This window comes from Jaculus jaculus, chromosome 11 (assembly GCF_020740685.1).
Source record: "Jaculus jaculus isolate mJacJac1 chromosome 11, mJacJac1.mat.Y.cur, whole genome shotgun sequence".
Taxonomy (NCBI): domain Eukaryota; kingdom Metazoa; phylum Chordata; class Mammalia; order Rodentia; family Dipodidae; genus Jaculus; species Jaculus jaculus.
In genome coordinates, this window is record NC_059112.1 from 18216146 (window position 1) to 18234747 (window position 18602).

At 41.1% G+C, this 18602-nt stretch overlaps 1 protein-coding gene across 1 annotated transcript in view; it reads left to right on the plus strand.

Annotated features, from left to right (window-relative positions):
- Window positions 1-18602, plus strand: part of LOC101603302 (atrial natriuretic peptide-converting enzyme) — a 115404-nt gene that overhangs the window by 68270 nt on the left and 28532 nt on the right. The window contains exons 11-14 of the mRNA XM_045161242.1: window positions 519-626; window positions 5820-5933; window positions 9201-9311; window positions 10532-10661. Of these exons, the coding sequence (XP_045017177.1) occupies window positions 519-626; window positions 5820-5933; window positions 9201-9311; window positions 10532-10661 (463 nt within the window). The remainder of the gene's footprint in view (window positions 1-518; window positions 627-5819; window positions 5934-9200; window positions 9312-10531; window positions 10662-18602) is intronic.

The window sequence follows — 18602 nt, forward strand, 5'->3', positions numbered from 1 at the left end:
TTTCCTACTTAACAGCCATTCAGGCTACATAAGTGAGTCAACACTATCACCTTGATGACCTTGAAGACTCTGGTGCACATCTGTTAGCCATTGTCATTAAGGCTAGCAATTGATCCTCAGCTCATTCAAGGGTTAAACACTTGGATGCCTTGCAATGTAGGGTTGTTGGGTACTGAAATTGAATTGGGAACCAAACCATCAAGTAGAAAGATTGGGATGTGGAAGTGAGTTTAACACAGTGAGCTCTGTGTTAGTTAGGATCATGTATTCTGCCAGGAATTTCAAGCTCTGGATAATGTCATGTGGTCCCTTTAGGATGGGAACTAGTCCCCGCGAAGGGACGATGCTGAGGACGAATGAAGAGAAAGATGTAGAGAGAAGGACCGCGCCGCAGCTTGGTGGAAGACCGTCTTGTCTTTAGCGACAGCTGACTGACCGCAGCCCACACGCAGAGAGATAATGAACTGAAGCTTTTGCAAATCCCTCCACTGAACGTTAACATTGCTTTTTTTTAACAGAATGCTCACCTAGCCATTTCAAGTGCCACTCGGGGCGGTGCGTTCTGGCTTCCAGAAGATGTGACGGCCAGGCTGACTGTGATGACGACAGTGATGAAGAAAACTGCGGTGTGTGTGTGAGATGGCATTTTCCCAAATGTCTGAAGTACATACTGAGGATAAGGAACTGCAGTGAAATATATAAGCTGGTCTTATACTAGGAGGTGGTCTGGCCCAAAGCTAACGCATTTGCTTCTGAAATTACCAAGTTGCAGGGCATGTATGGATATATATATATATTTTTTTTTCCTGTTTGCACTTATTTTCCCTAGATTATACCTCAATTTATAACATTTATGGTATTTATATGTATACATGTCATAGAAGGAGAAATAGTTCATAAAGGTAAGAAATCATTTTGTTGTGAAATGACAAACCCATTATCCAGTATATAGTGGGAGCAATCGTGCCTTGGCATACCATTTCTGTACTGCTAACTAGTTGTCTAGATACACTAAGGCAGAGTCCGGCAACGGCGTTCACATGTAATTGAGATTCCTTTCCACGCCATCTCTTATTTGTCTCTGTCGCAAAGGATAAAACTCCTCTTGACATGTCTGCCACCGAGCTCCAAATCCACCAATAGAAAGCCTGGAAATGCCAGTGGCAATTTCAATGAAGCCAATTCTCATTTGATTACCCTGCAAGCCCTGGTTCTTGCAAGTGGAGAATGTGCCAGGAAACAGACAATGCTTTTCACTGAGCAGTGTTATGGAGCACAGTAAAATGATGGGATGGCTACCCAAAGACACCATTGGTTAGAATTATTTAGCTTGTCATGCCCCAAAATAAAATTGATACTTCATTCACTGGAAGCACGCAAGGCAGCCTGTCTTTTGAGATCGTTTCTTTCTTTTGTTCTCTGAGGTATGAAATATTACCTTCCTTCCCCAAGGGGAATTTCTGTAGTAGAGATTGCCCTTCTGGTCACAACAAAATGCCATAAGCAATCAACTAAAATTCCATCAGCTACAGTAAGTACAGACATGTATGTCTTCTTGAAAATTACAGCATGTCAGAATGAGAGTAAAATAGCCAGGGGTAATTTTGCTATGGAGAAATACACAATATTTTGAGAACTTACTGTTATTTGCTAGTTTGTGAACTTTCCATTAAAAAAAATCAAAATTCACTAATTATCACTTATACCAGTCATCTGTTGAGAATATTAGAGTGGCTCACCTAGTGATGACTTTGGTGAATTAATGGTATTCCCAGATAAAATTTAAGATGGATTATTTTAGATGGTTCAAATAGGTTGCATGATATTCTATTGTAGTAGCTAAGCTCAAATTTGTAGAAGAGGGCTAAATATTTGGCAAATGCTTAACATTAATGGTGGAACATACCTATACAATAATCCTAGCACCTGAGAGGTAGGGACAGAGGATCAGGAGTTCAAGGTCATGCTTGACTACATAGTGAGTTTGATGCCAGCCTTGTCTCAAAAAGAAATAAAACAAAATACAAACCAATAAAAAAAATGGCTTGCTGAAGCTAAATGGTCAGATTCTAGAATATGTTATGAAAAAATCAAAATATTATAGTGTAGAATCTAAATGACCGCAAAACATCAGGCTTCTACTTAAATAATCAGTCTTCACTACATGCTTGATACAATTAAAGGAATAACAAAATGATAAAAAGCAAGCAATCTAATCTCTATTGCATTTTCAAAATATTGGTTGCACCATTGAAAACGTTGGTTTAAAAAGTTGAAAATGAGCGAGCAATTTTATATTTGGAGTTAACTTAATTGTCCTAACAGAATTTATTTATGAGAAAATTCTCACTGAGTTTTCCAAAGGGACCTATGATGTAGCGGTTCCCCTCTGGCACGTACGCATGCACGTGAATGGGCTGTTCGGTGTGTTGGAACATACGGTTGCCTTTGGCAGGAAACCTGATTCATGATGTGTTTGCAAAAATGAGACTTAGAGTGAACCTAAGACTCAGTCTGGAGAGATGGCCCAGCTGTTAAAGGAGCTTGCTTGCAAAGCCTGTCACCTGGGTTCAGTTCCCCTGTTCTCAAGTGAAGCCAGATGCACAAAGTGGCATATGCGTCTGGAATTTGTTTGCAGGGGTATGAAGATTCTGGTGCACCCAGTCTCAATGGATCTCTCATAAGTAAATATATAAAAATACTTTTTTTTTTTTTTTACCAGTACATTAGTGCTTAAACTAGGAGAGTTCTACCAGAAGCAGGAATGGTTCATCATGTGTCTGGCACGGTGCTCTTTTTTGGTGAACCTGCCTGTCCTCTTTGCTGGGCGTTTATTATTTGAACATGCACAGTTATTTGGTTTCATAACTTAAAGCTGCGTGAAATTTCCCAGCTCATCCATATTTGTTTTTAAGGTGTCATGAACTTTCCTTTTAGAACATACACTTAGCACATAATTACACCAAAAGTACCACTTTGTAGGCAGAGTAGTTTCTCCACAAAATAATATCCTACATGTGGCAAATGTCTTGACTGTCTCACCTTTCTTTTTGGTTTGTTTGGTTTTTCAAGGTAGGGTCTCACTCTAGCCTAGGCTGACCTGGAATTCACTATGTAGTCACTTTTCTTTATTTGTACCCACAATCACCAGTCCCAAAAGATGTTTAGTCATAAAGAAAGAATTTACAAGCAGATAAACTAATGCTGATCGCGTACTCTCTTGTTGTGGGGGATGTAGCTCAGGGGAAGATTGCTTGCTTAGTAAGCAGGGGTTGGATCGATGGTTTGGTAGTTAAAGGCACTTGCTTGCCAAGTCTGGCTGCCTGGGCTCGATCCCCTAGTACCCATATAAAGCCCTGCAGACAAAGCGGCATGTGCGTCGTGAGTTCATTTGCAATGGCAAGAGGCTTGAGGACACACTTGTTCCTATTCTCTCCCTCCCCCTCTTTCTCTATCTCTCTCTCTCTTTCTCTCTGATCACAAACTAATCAATAAGTAAAATATTAAAAAAAAAAACCTGGATTCAATCCTCAGTATGCATGCTCACACACACACATTATGTCTAGAATGCTCATTTAATTCTTATAACAATGCTGTATCAGGCATTATTATTGCTGTTCAGAGCTAGCAAATCTGGGGTTCAAGAGAGTTGAATAAAGTTACTGAAATTTACAAATCTGGTCTGCAATCCCGTTATTTGACTGAAAGCCATGTTTCTTTTACTTCTGCCCTTATGCATACAGCGTGCCCACAGTTAACCAAGCACAGTAAGACTGTTCTTGAGTGGACCTTTCCCCAGGGCTAAGAGCTGAAGAAATCTCCTTAATTCTTTTATCCTCAGGTTTTTTTTTTCCCCAAAACTACAAGGATCACTGATAATGATATTAACATTTTGGTGTTATTTAAGAATTCAAACCATTTTCTAGGATGTGGGTGAGCAGTGGGTAGTAAGTACTGTCTCCTGTTGCCATTACTACTCTGTGGGCATATTGTTCTGAAGGCCAGAAGCCCAGACTTCTATTCCTGTGGTGTTTGCTCAGCTCCTTCCAAATGACGGATGTCTTCATACTCTCAGAAAGGTTGCCACATCTCCCACTGCTCTCTTTCATCCCCTCCCAGCACGGGAGCGCTTTGAGAGAAGCCCCGGGGACTGTCAGCCTTCCCTGTCTTTGCTGTGCTCTCTGCTCGCTGGTGACATGGGAGAATTGAGCCCTGTGCCAGGACCCTGGGCATGGAGGTAGAATTTAGGTTCCTTCTCATATCTCCAGAGGACATTGTTTTCAGAACGTTGCAAATGATGTCTGTAGCCTTAGCCAGTTGAAACCCCCAAATACCATGCCCATGAGTTCCAAGAACTGATGTCACCCAGTGAGCAGCTCGCGAAGGTCTCTTTCCTGTTTGTCTCATGTCTTTGGGTGGTGAAACACTCCACATCTAATTTTAGCACAGGAAAAATTTCTATTCTGGTTCCATATTTTGATGTCTGTTTTGAATGAGAATTTTGAAAAATAAGATTTTTTTTTTCTCCTAATGGATTCCAAGAAACCTGTTTCTTTGAATTCTTTGTACTAGGTCAGATGAAAAACAACATTTTTAGAGAACCCTTTTTTTTTTTTTTTGATTATTGCTTTGCATTCTACTTATCTTCAATTATCTTTTTCTGGGAACCAGAGACTCTTGTTCCTTACATGAAGTGTACTTCCATTTGAAATTCCCACAAATTAAGGGCCTACTGTGAGCTATCACTGTCCAAAGAGGATGGTGGGTACTCATAAGTTCAAGGTAGTGCTTGCCTATAATTCCAGTACTCACGAGTTAGAGGCAAGAGGACCTTGGGTTTCAGGCCGGCGTGGACTAAACAGTGAGGCAAACTTAAAACAACATTATGCTTAATGGCCTTAAATATCTTCCTTCATGCCCCATGTAGCCTAGAACACATCAGATGCTTGGCATGTTTTAGCAGACATGCAAAATCTACTGCTCTTATGTCAAATTCCATTTATTAAGTGCAGACTGTTTGCCACTGCAGAGACAAATTGCAATTCATGTTGTGGGCTACATTCACGACTCACAGGAATTGATGAAGTTTTCAACCCTAGAACTCTAAACATCATAGAGTACTGGCTTTTGCACTTGGCTCTTAATCTAGCTTTGCAGGGACTTGGCCTTAGAAGTGCCTCTTCCGTGACACAAACAGATGGCCTCTCAGTTTGTAGACTGGCATCACATTGAGAGTTCTAGGTTTTAGCATCTTCGCTTTAAACATAACTCACTTTATAGATAAGTCTTGCATATCAGCAAGTTGACTCAGAGTGAAAAAAAGAACAACTAAAGATGAATGTAAATGAATAGTTGCTTTCTCAGTTTTTCTTCACTTCCCATATGTTGATTTGGAGCTTCTCCCAGAGAGCAGTACTGTTCATAGTGCAGAATGGAGAGGATTGGGTATTTTTCACTCTCCAGATCACATTCTCCATGGCGCACAGGGAAGTCAAAACTTTTTAAGCAACAAGAAATGATGCTTTCGCATTGCAATTCTTGATATCTTGTTTGATCAAATTTCATTGCCATATTATTTTTAAAAATATTTTATTTATTATTTGAGAGAGAGGCAGAGGAAGATGCAGAGAAAAGCCACTGCAAATGAAGTCCAGACGCATGCGCCCCCTTGTGCATCTGGCTTATGTGGGACCTGGGGAATCAAACTGGGGTTCTTAGGCTTCGCAGGCAACTGCCTTAACCGCTAAGCCATTTCCCCTGCCTTTGTTGCCATTCTCAAAGGTTCATTTATTACAAATGATCTTTTCTTCTGTCTCCAGGTTGCAAAGAGAGGGATCTTTGGGAATGCCCATCCAGTAAACAGTGTTTGAAGCACACGGTGGTCTGTGATGGTTTTCCAGACTGTCCTGATGGCCTGGATGAGAAAAACTGCTGTAAGTGCTTCTGCGGAATTGTCAGCTTGGGGCTCTTGTCTTAATTGCCCTTTGCCTCACTTTGAGTGCCAGCTGGGCATTTGGAAATGTATACCAGAAGCTTCTAGTTTGTTCAGGTCCTATACCAAGAAAAGCAAATGTATGTGGAATTCACACAAATATTATTCTAACAGCATGTATAACCTGGGAAAAAATAAAGCCATTTCAAATATCTAAAATTTGGGGACATAAGATGAAATATTGTGTCAACATCAAAATCAAGCTAGAGGCATAGTTTGTCCTGGGTTTATCTTATGTCTTTAGTTGAGCTGTCAGTTAACTTCCGTTACTTAAGAAAATGCCTGGGATAGGTAAGAGGCAAGGTTTATTTTGGCTTACAGTGTTGGGGATTTCAGTCCTTGGTTGGGTAGACCCATTGGGTTTTTTGTTTGTTTGTTTGTTTGTTTTTATTTTTTATTTATTTATTTGAGAGCGACAGACACAGAGAGAAAGACAGATAGAGAGAGAGAGAGAATGGGCGTGCCAGGGCTTCCAGCCTCTGCAAACGAACTCCAGAGGTGTGCGCCCCCTTGTGCATCTGGCTAACGTGGGACCTGGGGAACCGAGCCTCGAACTGGGGTCCTTAGGCTTCACAGGCAAGCACTTAACCACTAAGCCATCTCTCCAGCCCTTGTTTGGTTTTTTGAGCTAGGGTCCCACTCTAGCCCAGGCTGACCTGGAATGTAGTCCTAGGTTGGCCTCGAACTTATGGCAGTCCTCCTACCTCTGCCTCCCTAGTGCTGGGATTAAAGGTGTACGCCAGGTAGACCCATTGGTTTTGGAAGGAAGCCTATTATGGCAGGAAGGGTAGAGCAGGGAAGGCCCACCCACCTCATGGTATGGGAAGAGAGGAAGAGAAGACTGCGGTGCCAGTGAGTCCTTCAAGGGCACACCTACAGAGCTCCTGCTGCGCTCTCCCTCACTTCCAGCAGCGTCTCAGGCTGCGCACCAGACTTTAAGAAATGGGCCTTAGCCAGGCATGGTGGCGCACGCCTTTAATCCCAGCACTCGGGAGGCAGAGGTAGGAGGATCACCGTGAGTTCCAGGCCACCCGAGACTCCATAGTGAATTCCAGGTCAGCCTGGGCTAGAGTGAGACCCTACCTCAAAAAACCAACCAACCAGAAAGGAAACGGGCCTTATCCCAAACATGACAAGTGAGTAAAAGGAACGCGCGTTGGCCCTCGTTTTGGAAGCGATATATTCAAATATAGGACATCATCCGAAGATCATTAAAAAGCTTATAATTGGGCTGGAGAGATGGCTTAACGGTTAAACGCTTGCCTGTGAAGCCTAAGGACCCCGGTTCGAGGCTCGGTTCCCCAGGTCCCACGTTAGCCAGATGCACAAGGGGGCGCACGCGTCTGGAGTTCGTTTGCAGAGGCTGGAAGCCCTGGCGCGCCCATTCTCTCTCTCTCTCTCTATCTGTCCTTCTCTCTGTGTCTGTCACTCTCAAATAAATAAATAAAAAAAAATTTAAAAAAAATTTTAAAAAAGCTTATAATTACCACCTTAATTATAATCTTAAAGTGGTGGCATTATTAAAAATTCCTGCTTTTTGAATTGTTTTTAAGAACTTTAAAAAAATATTTATTTATGAGAGAAAAAGAGAGAGGCCCTCTTATCCCTGCAAATGAACTCCAGACCATGTGCCACTTTGCTCATTTGGCTTTTCATGGGTACTGGGGAATGGAGGCCAGGCTCCCAGCCTTTAAATCCTATTTTTTTTCTTTTTTACATCTAAATGAAAAGCCATTATCTTTAGAACTAGAAAAATTATCTTTTACTTACAAGTTACAGAAAGCCAGTTTAGATTGACAATGAAGACATTTATTATCTTTTATTCATGTAATATATCATATATATACACATATATATGTATATATACATATATATGTATACATATATATGTATATATATGTATATATATATGTGTATATATATGTATATATATATCTTTTATTATAACATAAAAAGCCAATGTGGAGGGCTGGAGGGATGGCTTAGTGGTTAAGGCACTTGCCTGCCAAGTCAAAGGACCCAGGTTCAATTCCCCACGTTAGCCAGATGCACAAGGGGGCACATGTGTCTGGAGTTCATTTGCAGTTACTGGAAGCCCTGGCACACCCCATTCTCATTCTCCCCCCCACCCCCCGACTCTAATAAATAAATTAATTTTTTTTTAAAAAAAACCAAGGTAGAGTGAAACCTTGAGGCTGCATGTGAAAACTCAGCACCTTGTCTGTACTTCTTTTACTTTAGTTTGACCTTAGGCTGGCTGGTTAAGAGCCAAGGGCACCCGGGCTGCCTGACATTCTTGGTCATATCCTCAGGAGGAAGGAATCTTCTCTGAGGCGTCACTAAGTGATTCCCCCCAAGTCAACACTGAGCAGTCGCAGCTCACAGCCAAGAGCCTTTGTATAGATGAGAGAAATCTTTCCCATAGAAATCCCAGAAAGGAACACTACATGGGGGAATGAATTAGAAGACGCTGTTTCCGCCCACTCCCCTGGCTCCAGGTGAGGGCACCTTGCCTAGTCAGTGGAGTTTGAAGGGGTGCTATCTATAAAACACAATTCATAATACCATAGAACAAGCCCTTGCACTTGGATCACGTTTACTGCTGGGCTCAGACAGTTCCTCCGAAAAGAATAATTGTATTCAGAAAAAAAAAAAAGAATGTCATGGCCAGCTTACACTAATCAAGATCTTCCCCGGGAGCTGGATACTAAGTAAGCAATCCAAGAGATTTACTATAATTTTAAAAAGTTTGAAAAAGGATGATATATGACTCAGAGATGGGACAGACTCTTAAAAAATACCCATTTATGTGAACAGAGCTTGCTTTCTTCCTGTGGCATTTTCCATCTACTTGTCCCTTGACTCAGATCACGTAGATTTCAACCCTGTGCTCTAACCCTTGGCATTTCTGCTGCAGTGGGTACCACAGGAACCCCCCCCAAAATCAATATGATCTTTGCAGCTACAGAACTTGGAGACGGGAATTTACATCCTGTCTGGATGCGGTGACACCTGCTACAGGTGGCACGATAAACTCTGCTATATGCTACCTCAGTGCCCACTGTGTGTGCCCCAGGGAGTGGATCTTTTTTTCCTGCCATGAGCCTGCTGGCAAATGAGATTGTGCATGATAGTGACAGTCATGTTGATTTCCCAAATGTGTCCATCTTCTCCCCTTTTGCCGTTCCCCCCCCCCGAACCCCACCAGCATTTTGCCAAGAGGATGAACTGGAATGTGCCAACCATGGGTGTGTGCTACGTGACCTGTGGTGCGACGGAAGAGTCGATTGCTCAGACAGTTCGGATGAATGGGACTGTGGTAAGCTCTTGTTCCTGCCATCTGCCCCACACGCTCACGCCTGTCAGGCAGTTAAGCTAAATGAATTCCTAAATTACTTCATGGATTTTCCTAACCAAGCTCATCTATTCTGTTTTACTGTTACAAAAGCTGACAGTGGTGATTCATGGATGTGTTTTCAAGTCGCAGAAATGTGCCCCCAGGGTTACTTTTCTATTTGAAACATCAATATTATATGTGTAAAATTTGGGGTTCATGTTTTTATTACCATATGGGTTTTTTTTTTAGACTAGGATTTTTAAAACTTCATTATAGTCACCCAACTTCAGGAGTGATGAATATTCAGGCTTTTGTGGATAATGTATAGCTTCTGCAAGGGTAAGAAAGTGTCCTCTCAGCCTGCTCTATGCTTTTCTCGACATTTGAATGGGACTTCTAACTAGTCCCCATCATGGGCAGGACTCGGAGGCATGGCCTGTCAGTGTGGCCAAAATGGCAGTTTGCATTGTTGAGTTATCTGGGTAATTCCCCCATCCCATTGCTCTGATTTTATTTATTTATTTATTTTTATTTGAGAGAGATTATGAGAGGGATGCACCAGGGCCTTCAGCCTCTGCAAACAAACTCCAGAGGTGTGTGCCCCCTTGGGCACATGTGTGACATTGCATGCTTGCTTCCCTGCATCTGGCTTATATGGGGCTTGGAGATTTGATCATAAGTTCTTAGGCTTTGCAGGCAAGCACCCTAACTGCTAAGCCATCTCTCCAGCCCTCAGCTCTGGTTTTAGTCCTCCTCATGCCCTTTGGTCAACTCACAATTCTCACTGTGATCAGGTTCACAGTGTCTCACAAATGACTTGTGGCGAGTTTTAATTCTTCGCTTTTTAATTTTTTTTTTTTTTAATTTTTCGAGGCAGGGTGTCACTTTAGCTCAGGCTGACCTGGAACTCACTCTGTAGCTCCAGGCTGGCCTTGAGCTCATAGTGATCTTCCTACCTTAGCCTCCAGAGTGCTGTGATTATAGGCATGGACCACCATGCTCTGCTAATTTTAATTCCTATTTTCATTCTTTTGTCACACTGAGAGAGTAGTGATTTGCACAGGATGGGTACTCGCCAAATGGTTTACCTAAAATAAATATGAATGGATTCGTGTCATCAAAGCAAAGGCATACAATATTATCATTTCGTCTCATGAGAAGAAATGTTTTTAACTAGGGTTTCTTGCCTTCCCCCCTTCTAGTGACCCTCTCTAAGAATGTGACCTCCTCTTCATTCCTGACCGTTCACAGAGCTGCGGCTGAATACCACGTGTGTGCTGATGGCTGGCAGGACACATTGAGTCGGCTGGCCTGCAGGCAAATGGGTTTAGGGTAAGGTCAGTAGTTTGTAGAGCTAATGGATTTCTCAGAGGGTTTCGTGGAAGTTGGCAGTAGTATGTTCCTTTATGAATGAGTGTGCACAACTACACAGTGCTCTCCAATCAGAACCCTTGAAAGCCAGGGAAATGAACCAGCTGTGAGAGACTCATTCAATTCCAGACACCTGCTCCGAAGAGCGTGGGCTGAAAGCCTACTTTGATGAAACCCCCGAATGTAAAGGAAGTAATTGTATCCTAAGTACTTCTGAAAGGAAATACTTTCATTATTTATAAAAACATGAAGATAGTTTCCACTGTGGAACCTGGATGGAAAACTCTTGCAATTTTCCCCCAAGAGGTAATCTGAAAAATTTTCTTTAAGAAAAAGCAAGCCAAGAAAGAGAAGTCGAAGTTGCTGGTGTTTCTGGTTATTCTAAGTAATAGAGGAAATGTAAATCGATGAAGAATTCAAAAGCCTATCATTTTAATGGAACGAAAAGTCTCATTCTGGCTTTTATATAAACAGAAACAAATAGGTAATTTGAAAGGTCAAGGCTTGCTATTTTTTAATATTTTATTTATTTATTTATTTGAGAGAGAGAGAAAGAGGCAGAGAGAGAGATAGAGATAGAGAAAGAGAGAGAGAATGGGTGTGTCAGGGCCTCCAGCTACTGCAAACGAACTTCAAATGCATGTGCCCCTTGTACCTCTGGCTTCCGTAGGTCCTGGAGAGTCAAACCAGAATCCTTTGGCTTTGTAGGCAAATGCCTTAACCACTAAGCCATCTCTCCAAGGCTTGCTATTTTGTGAGTGGTTTTTGTTGTTGTTGTTGTTGTTTAGTTCTATTGGGAATAGAGAGTAATAATTTGCATTGTCTCAGAATACACGTGAGAGGCTGTATCTATTACATACTTGTGCCACGTTTTTATTATGAATGACATGTGTGAGATCTAGATGGAAATGTGCAAATGAGATAAGTAAAGGATGAGGGAGTGGGAGGGTTGGAAAACTCAAGAATGACAAGTGGAGGGAATGGCACATCCCAGGGTCCACTGACCAATCGGAGCAATTTGACAGAAGTGACTCGTCCAATGATAGGACGGTAACCAGCAGCACGCTTTTGTTCTCCCAGCTTGAAGGATATCATTGCCGGCAGCTTGAGACCTTCCCTCCCATGTAAGGGCTCATGTCTGTGGAAATTTGAGTAGCAGATGCTAATCTATCATAAAAAGAACTTTAAGTTTTTCCAGAGTGGAAAAATCACAGCTGTCAAGATCTATTATGTTATTGTCCATTTCTTTTTACAACTTCTTTCCTGTGTCTAATGAAATGGGATATGATTTTGATTAGAAATAAATGACAAACCTTTTGAGGGTGCTTATTTTGGGTCTCTCATCAAGACCTAAGATTATTTTGTAATATGAAAATTCAATTATGTAATGAGACATAAACCTATTGAGAGGTCTGATGCAAAGTGAGAACTGCAAGACTTAGCAGTAGAAGGTCTTTTGGACAAACCCCGCTGAATATGACTGTGGAATAGCAGGTAGAAGGGGTCTTATTTATTTTACTTTACATTTTTCTATTTTTTTGCATAATGGATTTTTTCTAAATATTTTATTTATTGATGAGAGAGAGAGAGAGAGAGAGAGAGAGAGAGAGAGAGAGAGAGAGAGAGAGAATGGGCATACCAGGTCCCTAGCCACTGCAAATGAGCTTCAGCTGCTTATGCCACCTTGTGCATCTGGCTTATGTGGGTACTGGGGAATTGAACCTGGGTCCTTAGGCTTTGCAGGCAAGTGCCTTAACTGGTAAGTCATCTCTCCAACCCTGCATAATGGATTTTTTTTTTTTGTGTTAAGATGCCTGACAAATCTGACCATTTCAACCATGTTAAACTGCATGGATCATGTAGTGGAATCACGATACTGTGCAGCCATCTCCGCTATCTATACCTAGAATTTTTTTTTAATCACCAAAAAGGGAAACTATACCTATTATGCAGTTTCTCTCCATTTAACCCTCCCCCAGGTCCAGCCAACCACTAATTTACTTTCCTTTTAAAATATTTAAAAATATATATATATTTATTTATTTGAGAGAGAAAGAGGGAGGGAGAGAGAGAATGGGCATGCCAGGGCCTTTAGCCACTGAAAACAAACTCCAGACACATGTGCCACCTTGTGTATCTGGTTTACATGGGTCCTGGGGAACTGAACCTTGGTCCTTAGGCTTCTCAGTGAAGCAAGTGCTTTAACCACTAAGCTGTCTCTGCAGCCCCAATTTACTTTCTGTCTGGATGAACTTGCCTATTCTAGTTGTTTCAATACAGAAAATATACAATGTGTGATGGTTCTTTTCTGAAAACCACTTGTGAGCATCTGTGTGGTAGCATATAGCAACACTTATATCATTAAGTAGCATCTTGTTGAATGGACATAGCACATTTTACTATCTATTTAGGCATTTGTGTTACTTCTATGTCTGGTTATTTATCACATATGAGATTAAAATTTTTTGTTTGGTTTTGTTTTTCTAGGTAGGGTCTCACTCTGGTCCAGGCTGACCTGGAATTAACTATGTAATCTCAGGGTGGCCTTGAACTTATGATTCTCCTACCTCTGCCTCCCGAGTGCTAGGATGCAAGGCATGTGCCACCACACCTGGCTTTTAAAATATTTTTATTTATTATTTATTTGCAAGCAGAGAGAGAAAGAAGGAGAGAGAGGAGAAAAGGGGCATGCCAGGGCCTCCTGCTAACAAACTCCAGATGTGTGAGTCCCTTTGTGCATCTAGTTTTATGTGGGTACTGGGAAACTGAATCCAGGCCATCAGGCTTTACAAGAAAGTGCCTTTAACTGCTGAGCCATCTCTCTAGCCCCTAATTTTTATTTTTAGCTGCACATAATAGTGCATGCTTATAATCTCAGCACTCAAGGGGCAGAAACAGGATGATTGCCACAAGTTCAAGGCCACCGCCACCCCGTTCTATATAGTGAGTTTTAGGCAAGCCAAGGCTACATAGCAAGATCCTGTTTAAACAGAAGTTTCTTTGCCTCCATCTTCCCCACTTTAGTGATACAGTGTGAAAGTGAAATGTTAATATATTTTTTAAAATTTTTATTAACATTTTCCATGATTATAAAATATATCCCATGGTAATTCCCTCCCTCCCCACCCCCACACTTTCCCATTTGAAATTCCATTCTCCATCATATTACCTCCCCATTACAATCATTGTAATTACATATATACAATATCAACCTATTAAGTATCCTCCCCGCTTCCTTTCTCTACCCTTTATGTCTCCTTTTTAACTTACTGGCCTCTGCTACTAAGTATTTTCATTCTCACGCAGAAGCCCAGTCATCTGTAGCTAGGATCCACATATGAGAGAGAACATGTGGCGCTTGACTTTCTGGGTCTGGGTTACCTCACTTAGTATAATACTTTCCAGGTCCATCCATTTGAAATGTTAATATTTTAAGTATCTAAAACCCAGGTAGTAACCTATGTAGCTGCTGTTTCCATGTCTGAAAATTTACAGTTGTGCTACTGATGCCTCAAAAAAGCTCCAAATTACCCTTTACTCTTGACTCAATGTCCTTAACAAGAGGATCGTTTGGTCCCTGTTTGATCTAAATTCTGAAGGGGAAGGGAGGAATAGCTTTCCTTTAATCCCAGCACTAGAGAGACAGAGGTAGGAAGATCGCTGTGAGTTCAAGGCCATCCTGAGACTACAGATGAATTCCAGGTCATGCTGAGCTAGAGTGAGACCCTACCTTGAAAAACCAAAATAAATAAATAAATAAATAAATAAATAAATAAATAAATAAATGACTTCCTTGGGTCTTCTAGAACTAAGTACTGACAAGAGCCAGTCTTTATCTCTCTTGTCCTGACACCAATACCGTCAGGAACAATTGTGAGTAATAAGATTCGGGAACAAGAATCATCAGTCTCCAGGTCTCTGGGGATATCCAGTTCCCAAGTGGTCATAATGGGCAGAGCATTGACATGGACATGAATGTGAAAGAGACCCAGATAACCAAGGACATATTGTACAGTCTGGGGGATCTCCAGGAATTGACCAAACAGGGTCAGAGCTATTTCTATTGGCAGTCCTTATATGACAACATCTTTTTGAAATGATACCAGGAGACTCCTAGTGAGGACTTAACTTCTGGTCTTTTGTCATCTTCATGTTGTCTTTTTTACTATTTTATTTCTGAGAGAAAGACAGCGAGAGAGAGAGACAGAGAGAGAGGCAGAGAGACAATGGACAGGCCAGGGCCTTTCAGCTGCTGTTAATGTACTCCAGACGTGTGCGCCCTCTTGTGCACATGTGCTACATTGCACGCTTCTGTCACTGTGTGTCTGGCTATGTGGGACCTGGAGATTTGAACATGTGTTCTTAGGCTTTGCAGGCAAGTGCCTTAACTGCTAAGCCGTCTCTACAGCCCCATGTTGTCTTTAAAAATATTATTTATTTACTTATTTATGAGAGAGAGAGAGAGGGAAAGGCAGATATAAAGAATGGTTGTACCAGAGCTCCCACCACTGCAAAAAATTCCGTACGCATGTTCCACCTCGTGCATCTGGCTTATGTGGGTGCTGGGGAGTCAAACTGGGGAAACAAGTGCCCTAACCATTAAGCCATCTCTCCAGACCTTCGTGTCTTTGAAAATTACTACAATCTGCATTTTACTTCCAAGACAGGAGGCAAACTTCTGCCTAACACCCACTAATCAAAACATCTGAAGCTAGGATCTGCATATGAGAGAGACCATGCTGAGTTTGTGTTTCTGAGACCGGGTTGCCTCAATCCTTTCTGGTTTCACCAATTTTCCTGAAAATTTAATAATATCATTTTTCTTTATAACTCTGTAGAACTCCACTGTGTTTATGTAGCACATCTTCATTATCTATTCATCAGTAGATGGGCATCTGGACTGATTTCAGTTCCTAGCTATTGTGAATACATTGGCAGTAAGCATGGATGAGCAAGTGTCTCTGAAGGAGAATGTGGAGTCCTTAGGGTATATGCTCAGGAATTTTATGGCTGGGTCACATGGTAGGTCAATTTTTAGCTTTTTAAGACATCTCTTTCCTCAACCAGTATTTGTTTATTTGTTTCACTTTTCTTTTTTGATAATTGACCAGAGTGAGATGGAATCTCCTGGTGGTTTTAATTTTCATTTCACTGATGGCCACGGATGATGATGCTATTTAAAGATATTTATTAGCCATTTGTATTTCTTCTTTTAAGAACTCTGTTCAGTTCCATAGCCCACCTTTTGATTGGGTTCTTCATTTTCTAGCTGTTTTGTAAGACTAAATTTATAATATGGTGTTTTAATTTATAATGTCAATGTTTGTGATTGGTTACTGACTTAAACTTCAAGTTAAGTACTTATTTTAAATAATACTTTTTATTAACTTTTTAATATTAAGATGCTAATGTGTATTGGCTAGTTATAAGTTGTGAACATATTTTACTTCAGATAGACTTTTTGATTTTTTAAAATATTGAAGTAGATTAAATATTTGTGCTTAATTGCTTTTTTAAGATTATGAAATAGTGAATAATTTAATATTATAATGCAGTATATCCTTTCTCTGCTTTTTTTGCATGATGTAATTATGATACTCTACCTCTGAGGTAGGGAGGTGGGCTATTACTGAAGAAAACTATATATTTTCAATTATAATTTTTAATAAAAATACATTTTAAAAATGTGAACTTATCAGGAAAATAATTGTGGACTTTATGTCCTGCTTACACATCTGTCCTGAAGGGATTATAGAAAGCATACACTGAGCTGTTTAACCAGAGGAATGATTCAATAGTAGTGTTCACTCATGTTTGTCTGAAAACTGTCTGTCAAAATTTCTACCTCATCCTTCTATTTGATGAACTACTCAAGTAGCCCTCACTTGTTTATAGACCCAGAGAGCCAGAGAGTCACATGTTACTTTAAATTTTATCTACACTACAGGTCCCAAGTAAGGATAATGGTATGACAAGATTCAAGAAAAGATGCTAGAAACTGAATTATAAATGACCAGTGGAAATGTTCCAAGTTTTGACCAGGGTATTTAGATTTGCAAATAATTTTTCTTGTTCTCTACACAAAGCATTTGTATTCCAATACTAGCTGTTAGGACCTGAGGTTGAATAGTTTCTTCCCCAGCAACAAACACAAGCGAACAGAGCTTGTCTGTCCAATGAAATGTATTATATATTACTGCCCATATATATATATGTGTGTGTATATATATGCATATACATACATATATGTTGGGGTGGCACACCAGAGCTTCTTACTATTGCAAATAAGCACCAGATGCTTGCACCACCTTTTGCATCTGGCTTATGTGGATGGCATAGGAATTGAGCCTGGGCCAGCAGACTTTGCAAGCAAGCACTTTAAACTGCTGAGCCATCTGCCTTTGCCACTACTGCTGATCTCTTGATGCTGAAGTTCAAATACCTTTGGTCTTTGGAGATCTATGTTCACTTATGTTTTATTTTTATTTATTTATTTGGGAGAGACAGAAAGAGGCAGAGAGAGAGAGAAAGAGAGAGAGAGGGAGGGAGAATGGTAGCACCAGGACCTCCAGCCACTGTAAATGAACTCCAGATGCATGTATCACCTTGTGCATCTGGCTTATGTGGGTCCTGGGGAATCAAACCTGGATCCTCTGGCTTTGCAGACAAGCGCCTCAACTGCTAAGTCATCTCTCTGACCCTCACTTTTTTTTTTTTTTAAAGTAGGAAACCCTACTTTTACTGGGTAGCTGCTATTAAGCACCAAGTCACTAGGTGGAAATAGAGCAAAATTAGGCTGAATTGTCTAGTAGTCCAATGGTCCTCCCAAGCCTTGTAATAGTTCGGTTCAGAATGGGATGACAGGGAACACAGCTTAGTGGTAGAGTGTTTGCTTAGCATGCAGGAGGTCCTGGGTTTAATTCTCGGCACTGAAAGCACAAAAATCCAAGATGATCAGGGTATTTCAGAACCCTGAATATCTTCTGTCCTCCCATTTCAACAAGGGGAAATGACATGTTTCTATATTTGTCTTGTGACCATACCCATCTCAAGAAGCAAATTTGAGGCAAATTATTTCACTTCTAGGCACAGTACAGGTATTGCTCACTATCTATAGGGCATTCCTTTCAGGACCCTCTGAGATAACTCAGAGCTGTAGATGTTCAATTTCTGTTATAAAAATGGAGAATTATTTGCATACAGCCTAGGTAATGGGTAACACCCTATTTGCCAGGGCAAATGCCACATACATATTTCTTATACCATATTGCTTAAGAAATAAAGGCAAAAGCCTGTGCATGGGGCTGGAGAGGTGGTTTAGCAGTTGAGAGCTTGCCTGTGAAGCCTAAGGACCCCAGTTTGAGGCTCGATTTCCCATGACCCACGTTAGCCAGATGCACAAGGGAGCGCACGTGTCTGGAGTTTGTTTGCAGTGGCTGGAGGCCCTGGTGCACCCATTCTCTCTCTCTCTCTCTCTCTCTCTCTCTCTCTCTCTCTCTCTTTCTCTCTGTTTGTAGCTCTCAAATAAATAAATAAAATGAACAATTGTTTTTAAAGCCTGTACATGTCCAGTACAGATGCAAATCTCACCTCAGTACTTTTGGCCCTCTGTTGGTTGGACGGGCACATGCGGTACATTGGGACACAGATGGCAGCTGCTCCTCCTTTAGGCTGTGAGCAGAAAGGCCTTGTCCTGGTCATCATATCCACCCACAGCCAAATTCTCCTCTGGGGAACATTTGGAAACATCTGTACACATTTTTTTTTAATTGCTAGTCTAGGGGCAATGGGCTCGACTTACCTATCAGTGTCTGGAAGTCAGGGATGCTAGGCTTCCAACAGGGTACAGGGTGGAATCACAGTAATTATGTTATTAATATGTCAGTAGAGCCAAGCTTCAGA